Source organism: Corvus hawaiiensis, chromosome 2 (genome assembly GCF_020740725.1).
Source record: "Corvus hawaiiensis isolate bCorHaw1 chromosome 2, bCorHaw1.pri.cur, whole genome shotgun sequence".
Taxonomy (NCBI): domain Eukaryota; kingdom Metazoa; phylum Chordata; class Aves; order Passeriformes; family Corvidae; genus Corvus; species Corvus hawaiiensis.
In genome coordinates, this window is record NC_063214.1 from 4,885,641 (window position 1) to 4,899,469 (window position 13,829).

Genomic DNA, 13,829 nt, shown 5'->3' on the forward strand with positions numbered 1-13,829 from the left:
TATTCAGGATGCACCTTGCCTTCAGGTAAGTGATAGCACCATACAAAGACTAAAGAATCACTCAGGAGTAAAAGCTTCCGTAGGGAAAAAAAATCAGACTTATGCTCCTGACTGAGCCCTTGCCATCCTGCTGCTGACTGGTCAGCCAGGGGAAAAGGAAGCACTCACACTCATGCCTCACCTATTTTTCTGGTTTTGTTTTTCAGGGGCTCAGTGCAGCAACCAAGGACACTTATGATGCTCTCCAAATGCAGCCTTTGCCCCCCCGCTAAGTAGGAGCCTCAGAGGGGATGGGCAAGAGTGAGAGATGCCCACCTGCTTTGGGGAGGAGAGGGGGGAAAGCCTCTTCATCCAACACAAGCACTGTGTGTTTTCTATGTGCAAGAACCTCCTTGGGTTGGTGCACAGAGACTGGACCTTCCCTCCTCCCTCTCCTCCTGAATCATGTAACTGCTTTTGCTATTAGAATGTACAGATCTGTAAAGTTGTTTCCAGCCATAGTGGTTATTATGCTGATTTTTTTGGGGGAAGGTTTGTGTTGTGGGACCAGACGACAGCCTTCTAACAAACACAGCTATTTCCATAGCTCTTCCCTGTCTTCCAGAGTATTAAGACATTATGGAATTATGGTTTTATTGCATTTAACTTGTAAAGATAGGACTGTAGTTATTTCCTGTAGTATTTATCTTAAGACTATTTGACCCTTTTTTGCTTTAAATTTGCCTTTTTCTTTAATTATAAAGAGTGACATGATGTTACAGTAGTGAAGCAGAGAGGCTGAATGCCAACTTTCCAGTAGGAAGAGAATGAGCACCAATATCCCAGAAAAGATCAAGCCATGGCACTGCCACTCATCCATAAATATGAGCCAGGTAACCCAGGTGAGAGACTTCTCTGAAGGCAGAAAAACAATGAAAACAAGGAGATGGGCTCCCCTATTATCACTTCCAGACAACAAACTGTACAAAAGCCAACATAAATGCAGTTTCCAAACCAGTCTCTCATGAAGCTGCCTCTAAAAGGTGCAGGTATCATTCCAAAGAGACACCAGTTCAGTAAAGTCATGTGTTTTTGATGAATGAATTAATAAAACAGTGCCCGAGTCCTGTGTGTGTGTAGGGAACAGCAGTGGGAATGGCACGAGCTCCTTACCTGAGGCATTCAGGCCATCTGAACCAGCCTGCACCCAGCAGCACCATCTCCAGGGAAGCTGAGGAAGACAGGATTCCAACAGGAGCTCCTACACACATCCCAGGAGCCCCAAACCCAAGTCTCAAAGGGACACTCGTCTCCTGTTGCTGCAGCCTCACAAGGCTGCACAGAATTCAGCAAGGACAAATCCAGCCCAGCAAAATCAGGGGTGTCTCACCTCGACTCAGGAGCTGACCAGGCCATCTCACCAGTCCTCACAGAGGAAGCAGAGCTAAAGCAAGGCTGTCGAACAAGAGCTGCTGCCCTGGTCACTGCCCAGATGAGGTTATGTCTTCTTTCCAGGGACTGGGTGGGTTAGCAGCAGAAAAACTTGTTGAAATGGGTGCTATGCAAGTTCCAAGGCAGTTTTACTTCTTTAGCAGTAAAACTGTACCTGTAGTAGGTGCTTATAGCTTTTAAAGAGTATTTACAATAAATTAAAGCAAAAAAAACCCTCAAAACTGGGACATGGTGATGAATGTTTCTTGCAAAAAAACCCCTGACTTCCTCGATCCCTTACTGTTCTGCAGTGACAAGAAAAATTGAGAGAACTGGGTGATAACTGAGACAGCTGAGCTGAAAATTACAGTAAAGTTATGCTGCAAAGCACTCGATGCAAGAACAAAGAGTACTGGAAACAGCTTTCTCTTTTTAAATCACCATAACCATATCTACAAGGTGTAGAAGTCACAGGTTTCGGCAGCATGAAATACCAACCACTAAACAATAGCAATGAGATTCTTTGTGGGGGGAAAAAAAAATCACCTTTATGCTCTTTTTATAACAACAGATACCTTAAGTTTAAAAATCATACAATGCTGGTTTTGGGGCCACTCACCATGGGGTTGAGCAGAGTCTCCTCTTTGCCTTCAGGAAGGAACTGAAGCTGTTTCTGCTTTTAGGAGGGGAGCTGATAAACACAGAATTAGAACAAAAGCTTCAAGCAGAGTGCATAAAACCTGGGCTCTCCTTCAGTTTGACAAGACAAAGGGCACCACAGCTCAATCTTCTGGCCCAGTCTGAGGCATGGGGGAAGGGGAATCGGCCTTCCCCTGACACATCTAAAAACTACAAACAAGTGCATACATGTTAAAACACTTGGAAAATGGTTTAATGATGTTTACAACAGAAATGAACTGTACAATTACAGTAAGTTTAATATATATAAAAAATTACAGCAGACAAATGCATCTACACAAAATCTACCTTTTCATTCTGATTTACTGTAATCTACACAATCTCTCAATGCCTACAGCTATCTGTAGGCAACCACTGGGAAAATAATAATAATAATAATAATATAATAATAAAGGACATCTTTAAAGAGACAGCATTTCGCCTTCCTCCTCACCCTTAGTGTGATCAGCAAGGTTTTGAAATGTGTGGGACTCTCACATTTCATTCTCAAGAAAAGCTTGGGTTGTGTTTGGGTAGGGTACTCCCATATGGCCCTTGATTTCAAGTGTTCTGCTGACCTCAAGTGTATAAATGCAGTGTATGAGGAAGGGCAAGAGAAAAAAAAACCTCCCAGCCAGTGTAAGCAGGCAGTTGCACAGAGCAGTGAAACTGTTAGGACCAAAAACTTGTCTTATTTAGAAGAAAAGCAAAAAGGGACTGCCCAGACACTACAGACATTCACAAATCCTCATTTCTTTGAAAATTATTATCTGATTTAGAAGAAAGGGCTTGGTTTTCCACTCCCAATTCTTCATACAAAGGGGTAGTTTTCAAACTAACATGCTAAATACTTTTTTAAAAACAAAATTTAGGCTACTTCCTCTCTGGCCCACCCCTTAAAAACAGTGAAACCCCCTTTACACTGAGAAAGAACCTCAGGTCAGCGGGGGAAAAAAAAGAACATGCTGTCTCTTTAAAAAGAAAGAAAGAATCCCAGCTGGGAGCGGCCATCAGTGAAAATGCGATCCAAATTGGTCTGGTGGAAATTCCTCACGGAATATTATGTACAGTTTAAAAACCCTTTGTAGTTGGTTTTTCTTTTATTATTATTTATGAACACCTAGGCAGTGAAAACCGTTATGTTAATACATACATTGACACACCCAAAACATACAAAAATACTATTATTTCAAACTACTAAGAATAGGACAAGTTCAGTTATCTCCATGCTATGACTTTAAGAGCATTACACTGAAACAAACAAGAATTTAAACGACAATTTTTTAATATCCCAGAAATATACCAAAATATACATCTAAGCTTTGGAATTACTGAGGTTAGACTAATGCAAGTGCTGGGTAATCGTACTTAATACACAAGTCTAAGGTTCTGCAGGAAAGAAATTATCTTTGGTATCTGCATCAGGCTAATAATATTAACATTTGGATTTTGCTTTGGGATAGAGCTTGTATGACCCTAGAACCAAACACCCCCCAATCAACTGAGATTAAAAAGATCCATGTAAAAAGTTCCTCCATTTGCAATCCCCCCCCAAAAGTTAAAAAGTCACAGGCATCTACCTAGCATAAAAGGTTGAGAAATACAATGCATAGTTGCACAGTGGTGCTGCAAAAATAAAAGAAATCTAGAAAAAAGGAACTAGAGGAGAAATGAAAAGCTGCTTCTTCTTCTTTCAGGGATTTCTCACGACAGGACAGCCTCTTCCAAGCAGTGAAGGGGGGGAAGCTCAGAAGTGCACCTCAGCGTGTATTAATCAACATCACCCAGCCCCCAGAGGGTTAAAGCACCCAGCAGAGCAGCCAATCCTGCACCCAAGTCTTCAGCTCCTCAACCCACCTGCGAAGCCCCGGCCTCCCCTCCCAGCACCTGTGCCCCAGATTTCACCCTGGAGCCGGGAGTTTCCACCCAGAACCTTCTGGAGCCCCAGGCTGGCCCCCAGGCTGGCAGTGACCCTTGCCCGGCCAGGCCAGGCCGGCCTCACAGGTGGGCTTGGTGCTGAAGACGCCCTTTGTCTTTGGTTTGTTTGTTTGTTTTGAGTTTATACAATCATTAGGAAATCTTTGGTTTTGGCTGGAAATTTTAAAAGAACAAAACAAAACAAAGAAACCGCCCCCTCCCGACTTATAGCAGCCACCGTGACCTGACAAAGCTTCTCTTTCCCATGGGGGTAGGGGAACTACATTCAAATAAAGATGGACCGGGTTAAGGATGCAGCTTCTGGCCAGGTTGGGGGAGTGGGGAAGGGATACAGGATTGTCAAATAATAAAGAAGAAAATTAAATATTTGGAGATTCCTTTTTTTTTTCCTTTTTTTGCTTTTTTGGTCATGTTAAAAAGTGAGTAGCATGTACACAGCAGTGGGCTGAGAGTGCCTCCAGGCCCTGGAGTTCAGCGCTGCTCCAGGGTGGGAAAAGGCAGCGTGGGCGGCCCTTTTCCTTGGAGAGTGGAGGGGAGGGGGTGGATATTCACAGACTAATCAAGAGGACCCCTTGTAACCAAAGGAAATAAGATAAGATTGCAATTTGCCCTCACTTTGCAGTAGCTTTTAAGCAGCGACATTCAGAGGCGTTAGGGGGTCACTCCCCAGGTTGCAGGTCACGGGGTGCTATAGGCCAGAGTTCAGTGTTAATCAAAGGAGGGAGGGCAGACTTGGCAACTCTGTGGGGTTTGGAGAAAGTTAAAGCAAGTTACTCAGTTACGAGTTAGAAATGAGGTATACGACAGCTCCTGTACCTGTGGCGGATAAACACCCCACACCTACTCACACCTAGCCTTAGATACTACCACAGAGGAAGGAAATGGAACAACGGCACTGGCGGGGACGAAGGAGCTCCTGCCCGGGCCCTCGCACGGAGCGCTGGCACGCGAGGTGCCCACGGGGCCGCTGCTGCTCCAGCCCTCTCTGAGCCACCCGCAGCGGTGCCTTCCCTTCCCCGCTCTGCAGGGAGGCGCAGCCCGGCTCCCCGGGAACTCGCGGGGAGCGGCCCTGAGCTCCAAGTCTTTCTCATTGCGTTTTCCCCTCGGACTCGCTCAGGCGCAGGGAGCACCAGGGTCACAGAGGCCGACACATGGAGAGTCAATGGGGGAAGAACTAAAGGTTTTGTCTCAACTGCCTTGTTCTCAGGACACTGTCACGGGTGCTCTTGTTCCTGTATGGTTTCTCAAGGGGGTTGTGCGGTCTCCACGAGTTGCCCCTTGGCACGCCATTTCCTAAGGTCTTGGGATTCCTACTGTTAAATAATTTCAGGTTTTCATAGCACCGCAACAGGCCGGCTTGGAACGCACACAAAGCTACGACATTCAGGAAACAGGGCTTCCATAGCTGCTGCCACAGAATTCAGCAAAGGCAGTGTGAATCCTGAAGTGGGGCCTACAACAGAGAAGACAATTTTGGGAGGGAAGGGGAAGCTAACGTGATAAATTAAGTATCTTACGGTATTATGTAAAGCTCTGCCGAAGAATACTCCCCAGCAGACCGACACAGTTTTAAGACAGATCAGCATTTTGGTCTGAGCTACTTGACAATGTCCTGTTTGGTAGAGAGATGAAATAAGGCAGAGGGGGTAATGTTCCAGTTCTGGGGCAGAGCCTCAGCAGCACTAAGGAACGCCAAAGGGTATCATCTTCCCTCGCCTCCCACAAGCTGTTTCATTTCCTTCCTCAGATTTGTTTTCCATAAAGCACACCTTGTTTTCCACTTCTTTTGTTCCAAGTGCTCTTTTCTTTGAGAAGTCATTTCTTCAATATCCCTATTACCTATCTATAAATCTAACTAGCTCTTTGAAAAGTCACACAATATTAATACCACTTTTACATAATGTCAGAACAACAATTCTATTAGTAAAGCTTTCAGTGAAGTTCTGCAACCCAATTGGTGTCCGGAGGAAGAGTAGCTGGACAACCCGCTCTCCCCCTTCCTCCCTCCCTTTCTTCACAAGAGCTCACCAAGTTCACTGATAAAACAGCTCAGCCCAATAGCACGATACATGAACATGTACAAGGCTACTCTGGGGAGCAAAGAAAGGAGTCTTCAAGGTCCCTCCCTTAAGAGAAAGACCATATGCAAAAGCTGTTGAACAGACTCTGACCTTGGACTACACTGCTTCCACATTTGAAGGAAAGAAACAGTTTTCCCTGACTGTATCCCACCATCAGCCTAAGACCTGCAGCACTGGGCAAACCCCAGACACCGTTTGTCTTCACAGAGCCAAAGCAACTCCATGCAGAAAAGGTGGGAGTACCCGCAAGAGATGAGGTCCTTAGAGGAAGGGACACTGACCCAAAGCTCAAAAAACCCCCACCCAGCTTTTCCTCTTACCCGCTCTGAGAACAGCAGAGCTGACAACTTATCAGTGCCTTTGGTTCCCTACGAGGCCACTGGGAATTCTCCGTCCCCAGCGGAGTCGAGCTCCTTTAGAAACCCAGCTCTCGCTCCCCGCACGCAGCCAGCGCCGGCTGGTGCTCACACGCACTCGCACACACACCCACGCACACCCCTGCCCTCTTCCCCTGCTCCAGCAGCCGCAGGGGAAACGGGAAGGGAGCCTTGGAGCCCACACGGAGCTGGCTGCAACACCCTCCCAAGGCAAGAACCACTCACTCTTCTGCTACTCCCACCACAACACCGAGACATCGGCCAGGAGAACGACCCGGTCCCTCGCCAACAACACCTCAAAGCTCCTCTCCCACAACCGTCTCACAGTATTTCAACCCTTTCAGGCAGACCAGCCAGGTGTTAGGAGTAGGTTAGCTTTCACCTCTCTCAGTTTGGTTTTTTCTTTCATAGTTTTTGGTCTAGACAGGATTAGCATTGCTATTAGAAAAGGAAGTGTTTAAAAAGTTTTCCACCTATTATCAAGCACTACAAGCCCTACATTCAGTAACAAGACAAGGGGGATAAAAGGAGCCTGTTTCACTTTTGCTCTCCCAGATAGATTAAGATGCGACAACCATTCTTGTCCCTCCCTGGAGTTAAACACAGCGGACCCAGTTCAGCTCTGGAGCAACTCAACTCAACTCAACTGAAACGGATTTACAGCCCCGAGGTCGATTCCAGCCCAGTACAGCCATCTCTCCCCCGAGCCTCCTGGATACGTGTTGCCTCATCTTCAGATCCCAGCGAGGGGCAAGGAAAGGCCAAGAGGGAGGGAAGTGTGCGCACACTCAAAAGGACCCTGAACAGCAACCCCACCAGTAACCTGCATGCCACCACGTGCTGTGCTGCAGATTAGACCACAGATAAACCAACCAAACAACAATCCCAAACCCAGGAGCGACAAAATGTTTCCTTTGGCAAGACAGATACAAGGAAAAAAATTTATGAGCAAACATTTTCCTTCTAACACAGTCAAACCCCCTTCTCTGCCCCCAACATCCACCCACCCCCACCCGACCCTATAAAGTTGTAACCTATAAACAGGATCTCAAATACATACAGCATAATCATGTTTATCAATCATAATAAACCATCAGTTCAACTAAACTCTACAGCTAGAATTATCTCCACTATTTATAAAGTTTGCTTTTCTCTTCTGATTTTTTCAGTTTAAAACCAGTTCTGCGACAATGCTAAGCTATGCTGAGGTATTTTATGAAGGTGCCAGAAGCCAGCTGCTACCCACAAGTATTGTTCTCAGAGCTGTATGGTGCTACCTTTCGCTGAGGGAAGACGGGGAAGGAGCAAGGAGGGGGAGAGGCAGAGGGAGGGAGGGAGGGAGGGAGAAAGGGGACCCAGATTATTCCAGTTATGGACAGTTCTTAGCAGGGCATCACTGATGGACCTACAAGCAGCCCCGAGACAAAGCTCAGTAGCTGCTTCATGTTTAGGAATTAGGTCAGAAAAGAAGTTCTACATGCTGACCTTATTTGTCTACTTGAGTAAAAGATGTCTCTTCTCCCACAGTTAAACTGTTTGTAATTTCAGTGCAGTCTCCCTAACGCCCTCCTAAAAGCATCCCATAGGAGTAAAAATTCAGAGCATGTCCCCACTTGGGAGAAGTGGCAGACAGCTCAAACGAAGACAGATAAGCTGAAAAAAATTCAAGCTTTTTTCCATGAGTTACTCTGTGTCCATGTGTGAAGATACGGAAATAGAGGAATTGCTTTTCATCGTTCCAAAAGCACTGAAACTACTTGCAGTGACAGAGGGAACTAGGTACTGTTCAGATCATGAAGACAAAGATATGAACATCTGAAGAAATTGCAAATTGGAAGCAACAACTTTTTGACGAAACCTCTATCAAGTATCTTTAAAGTATTTTAGGGGACTCCCCTCCAGAAAGAAGAGAGAAACTCACAGGCAGCAGCAAGAGATTTCATGAGTGGGAAGGGTAGAACTTGTGCAAGGTAGGTATCTTGAATTCTCTATTGCTATAGTACTTTGGGAGGGAGAGGGCAGATGTACTGGGTGCAAAAATAGAAAGGGATTTGAGTTGGCCGCGTGAGAACTGACAACCATAAATGCAATGGGGGAAGCAGGCCAGCTTATTCCTTTGGTCATACTCCACCCTAGGCAACATCCACCAGGGATACACAGGGCCTGCTGGGGTATATGGCATGGAGAAACAGCATTTAACCATTTTAGGCAAAAGAGCAATAGGGAATAGTGACTCTTCATAAAGTTAACGTGGCAATAAAAACATCTACATTTTAAACTTCCAGTTTAAAACCAAGTGTCATTGAAAGTTTGGACCAGATGCATTATTTTGTCTCCTAAAACACTCGAATGACCATGAGAAGCTACTTGTCTCTTTAAGATCATTTTGTACTTTTATATATTTCTTTATCTAAGAAAATATGAATTGATATCTAAGGTAAATTAGATGTTGCTTTGGTTTAGTATCTGTGGTATGGCTCCAGCTGTAATGGCTGTACTGCTCCATTTGCAACAAAAAACAAGAAAAAGGAGGGAATTCCTGTTTTAAGGAACGTTGCTTCACAGGAATGTGCAGAGAGTTAAGGAATTAATCCTCCTGTGTCCTTCACTAACTCAACTGCGGAAACACGTGAAAGCACATGGTGTGAGGTTTACAGAGGTGGCATTTGAACACTAGGTCACAGTTCCAAGAAATGTCTACATGCACATCCACACCACCTCACAGTGACACGATAAAAATGTACTTAGACTAACACATACAGTATCTCAGAAACAAAATTAATCCTCTGTAGGAAATTTAAGCAGATGTAGCTATTGTGAGCAGCCACACCTGTGTGTACTTTCTTTGGACTATTCGTGAATCCTTCCACAGTGACTGTGGAGAGTGGGTTCGGAGGAGACCAAGTGTACTAAAGCAAAAACGTGCTAAACATGTTTTTCTTAAGAACTGAAAAAAATGTCATCACCAAGCTACAAGACCAACTCCTGAAGCCATTCTCTAAATTATTTTTCACCTTCTGGGCATATCTGTGTTTGTGTCTCTGTAAATCTCTTGCTTTTTGAACTAACCCTGCCTGCAATGAGTTTTTCACCTTCTCTTTTCTTGCCTGGGTCCTGTGACATGCTTGCAAACTATGAAAAGCAACCCTCTCACCTTTAAATACAGAGACATGGAACTCTGAAAAAGAGATGCTATTATCCTTTTCCAACACACCACCAAACTCCTTGTGATCGTATTTACTGGGTCTGTACACAATTGTTATAGTTTCTTTTCAGATGCATCAATTCCTGCTGCCAGCACAAGGATAATTTAAAAAAGAGACTTCTGCTGAATTCTGGTACATGATCTCACTTTCTTTTCATTCTCTGAACTTGGCAGAAGTACACTCACTGCCAGTCTGATTTCCTTCTTTCACCTAAACACTGGAGGTAGCCAGCATCCATGAGGAAAAACACTGATAGGGATGAAAAGTAGGCTCCAGGAACAAGTCAGTCAGTCATAGGGATGTTTTAGGGGACAATGAATCAGAGCACACAGGCAATGGATGCCATGGGATATGTGCTCTTTGGGTATTATGTCAGCTTCTGCAAACAAAACCAAGCTTTTTTTGGATATGTGGCTACTCTGAGTTTCCAGTTTCTGTCAGAAAAAAACTTGCTAAGAATTCCCTGGAATCTGGGCCCCAGACAGAGCGATGGGGTAGAGAAGAGGAGGGTAAAGGGGTATAAGGTGCTCACACCAAAGCCATGTGACCAATGCAAAGGTAGTCAGGAAAAAAAGCAGATTTTTATAATAAATAAACCATCCAAGCTGCATTAGTGTTCCAGATATGTACTCAACAAGACCCTCTCCCAACCACAAACCAGCAAGAATGGGACATGAAAACTCATTCAGACAGCTAATGGCACAGTCTCTTGGAACTGCGGAGAGAGGATTTTCCACTGATTTAAGGCCCACCTTTCTTTGTGTTTCCTAGATATCTGCCAGGACCATGCCCCCCACCCCACCCCAAAACCCTTGGGGAGGAGGGGATCCATCGGAGACAAGCCTGGTGGTCTCCCCCCTCTAACAAAAAAAGCTTCCTGATAAACTGTACTTTTGCACAGGTGTGAAAGTAAGCAGGGACTTTCGGAGTCAGGAACAAACGCTACAGCTGCAGCTTTCCCCACCCTCTTACTTCACTCAAAACAAGTCCCAGGGACTTGCATTCCTTTGGTAGAAACTATAGACCGTGCTGTGGCCTCCAGACCAGCACAGTGGGTACCAGCATCTTCTCTTCTACTTTTCCCTACCTCCCTGAAGCTCACCCAGCTGTATCTGTTGCTGCTCTGAAGCTTTTACTGCGGGCCATTGCCATTTTTGCAGTATTATTCATAGCCCTAAAAGTCTCCTGCACAGCCTGAAGACGTAGAGACACATCAAAAATACTGAGATTCATCCATACTGGGGGGATAAAGGTGGGACCTCTTGGATTAACAATCCTCTGACATTGCCATTCTATTTACACATCAAATAAAAGAAAACAAAATCAAGTTAAGAGTCTGCCCCAAGGATAACACAAATTACCAACCAAAAAAAAAAAAAAAAAAAGATTAAAAACAAGCAGCAACTTTTATATAAAATTAATAAAAACAAAAGACAAATGAAAAAGAAATTGTCAGTAGCATCTATCGCCTCTCTGCATCTGAACTGCACTTATACAAACTAGTCCATTAGTACAGCAGCTTGCTAGAAATTGACTTTGGTTCAAGCTTAGTTTTAAAAAAATAAAACATAAAAAAATCAAAAACACATAAGAAACGGTGGACGGACATTTGTTAGTTTCCCTGCTTGCAGTTCACTAGTTATGAAGATTTAGGGGTAATTGGTTTAAATATCAGTAAAACAGGAAGGTGGAGGGTTAGAGATGAACAGAGCAAAATCATGGTGGTGGGGGGAGAGATAAGGGGTTCTGCCACTTGAGTGCAAACACAAATCCCACACGCTCAGGCCACAAACCAAAGCATGTGTAGAGTTTAAAGTTGCTGCCTTCCGGATCTTGGATGAGAAGCTCCAGGATCCCCCTGAATCATCAACAAAATGAACGTAGCTGCATCAGCTCATTGTTTTAGGACACTCTGGTGACAAAAGAAAAGTGGGTGGGTGGGAAAGGGACTCTTCTAATACCCTCACTAGCGAAAAGTAATTTAGTTTTATACACATGGCAGAAACCTTTAAATCCATCAGGAATGGAAAATTCAACGTGAACTGCATTGCAGTGATCCAGTCTTCTCTCTTTAAAAATCTTTTTTTTTTTTTTTGGTTCAGATACTAGATTGTATATTTAAGAATATACGGATCTAACTTCTGTACAGTTCATTACTCCTTCCTCATCCACAAAAATATCCTTTGCTCCACAGATCAGAATCAACCTTGAAAAGACAGTTCCAGTGCCAGGCCAGCCCCGGGACGTGCCGATTGCCACCCTCACCCCACGAGCAGCCCCGCAGCTCAGAGACCACACGAGATCAGCCCAGGGTGTGCAAAGCCCCAGAGTGGCTCTGTTGTGTTGGCATTAACGATGGCACCTTCTGTTCCCATATTCCTGGCTTCTGTGTTTTGAACCCAGAAGCACTTTTTTTTACTAGGGAGTTCTTCTAAATACAGTGTTGGAAGCATCAGAAAAGGAATATTGCTATGAACAGGAAGAATGTGACCTTCTGAAATCCAGTACCAACTCACCTAGAAGGTGTCTAGGACTGTAAATGCTGCTCTACATGCTGCCAATTAGCCTGGGTAATGATGTTTTTTAAATATTTGTGTGTGCTCTTGCACAGCAAAACAAAATCACTGGAACAGAAGAGCCATCAGTATTGTCACACATTCCACACTTGAGAGGTCACATCCCACTCTCTGAAGTAAAAGGAACCAAGCACATGAAGCTAAGAGCAGAATTTGGCCATTTTGTCTAAATATTTGAGAGAAGGGGAATGGCAGTTTACAGCTAATTCCTATGCCTGCTTGAAAAGCAGAGACCAGCCTGGAAGTTTGCACACAATGATCTCTGCTGCTGCACTGAGCTTCCTGCACAAATGATGAACATAAATTCTTCTGATCCCTACAAGTAGGCATTAGACAAATTCGAGGATGAGGAAACTGTTCAGAACATTTCCAGAAGATTAGGACTGAAAGTCTATTTGTGCTCCATTCTTCCTCTCCACCCCCGTGCCCTCCCCCCATGGTGTGGGAGCTCGCTGAAAATAATCCAGGAGCAAAAGACAAACGCGTCCAAACTATATATATAAAAATAATAATAATAATAATCATCATCATAATAATAATAGAGATACACCAGTAATACAGGCCTGCCTAAATTGTACCAGTTAAGAAAGGAACCCCCAACATGATTGATACGATTATAAACACCTTGTATGACATAATGGCCTGTACAACAGACCTATAAAATGATAATTAAAAAAGAAAGATATTTAGACCAAAAAAACCAAGGAATCCCCTTCCTATGTTTGAATTGATAACCCACCTTAACTTGTCATTGTGACTGCTGGAAATGATAAGTAGTCCTTTCACTTTTTTTTGTGTTTTTGTGGTTTTTAGTTTTTTTGTGGTTTTTTTTTTTTTTTACATTTTTGGTTAGAAAGTTCTCCGATCCATGAAGCGATCCTGAAAAGACAGTGTTTATTATAAAATTAGGCAAATGTCTGTCCCAGCTTTAAATCCTTCCTGTTTTGCTTTTGTTTTTTTTTTCCTTTTTTTTTTTTGGTTTTTTTTTCTGTTTTGTTTTTTTAAATATTTTTCCTTCTCTCTCTCTCTCTCTCTCTCTTTTCTCTCTCTCTCTCTCTCTCGTCCCCCAGCAACACGGTGAGAGGATGCCCATGGCATTTTTCAGTTCATACACCCGGCTGGCAGCCGATCCCACCGCACAGTGACCCAGGCTGCTGGAGCACAGCCCAGCCCGGCTCACTGTGCCTTGGAGGCAGTAGTGGTGGTGGATGTGGCCCCGCTGGCAGAGGCCACCGTGAGGAGAGAGTTCTGGATGGACTCGGCTGAGGTGGAGGTGGCGTGAAGGCTGGCGACAGGTCCAGAGGCCCCTGCGGAGGCTGCAGCTGCAGAGACCAAGCTAACTGGGTTGCTGGTGAGCAGAGAAAGGTTCTGAGGGTTCAGGAACAGAGGGGCAGTGACGATGTTAGGGGTACCTCCAGCATTGGCAAACACCAAGTTTCCAGTTGCATCCAGTGATGTTATTGGAAGAGAGCCACCAGATGCAAGAGCTAAAAAAAGGGAAAATTGAGCAGGGAGGATATCACATTAGCAGTGAGCAACAATGCAAAGTGTGCCTAAAAGCAA

General features: G+C 44.4%; 2 protein-coding genes across 11 annotated transcripts in view; one reads left to right on the forward strand and one right to left on the reverse strand.

Moving 5' to 3' along the window:
- Positions 1-2,524, forward strand: part of CD247 (CD247 molecule) — a 50,550-nt gene extending 48,026 nt beyond the window's left edge. For both annotated transcript variants that reach the window (XM_048293471.1, XM_048293478.1), the window contains exon 8: positions 207-2,524. In XM_048293471.1, the coding sequence (XP_048149428.1) occupies positions 207-272 (66 nt within the window). In that variant the 3' untranslated portion in view covers positions 273-2,524. The remainder of the gene's footprint in view (positions 1-206) is intronic.
- Positions 2,175-13,829, reverse strand: part of POU2F1 (POU class 2 homeobox 1) — a 114,014-nt gene continuing 102,359 nt past the window's right edge. For 7 of the 9 annotated variants that reach the window (XM_048293447.1, XM_048293446.1, XM_048293463.1 and 4 more), the window contains one exon: positions 13,070-13,753. In XM_048293447.1, the coding sequence (XP_048149404.1) occupies positions 13,443-13,753 (311 nt within the window). In that variant the 3' untranslated portion in view covers positions 13,070-13,442. The other 2 variants (XM_048293460.1, XM_048293459.1) reach the window with 2 other exon arrangements.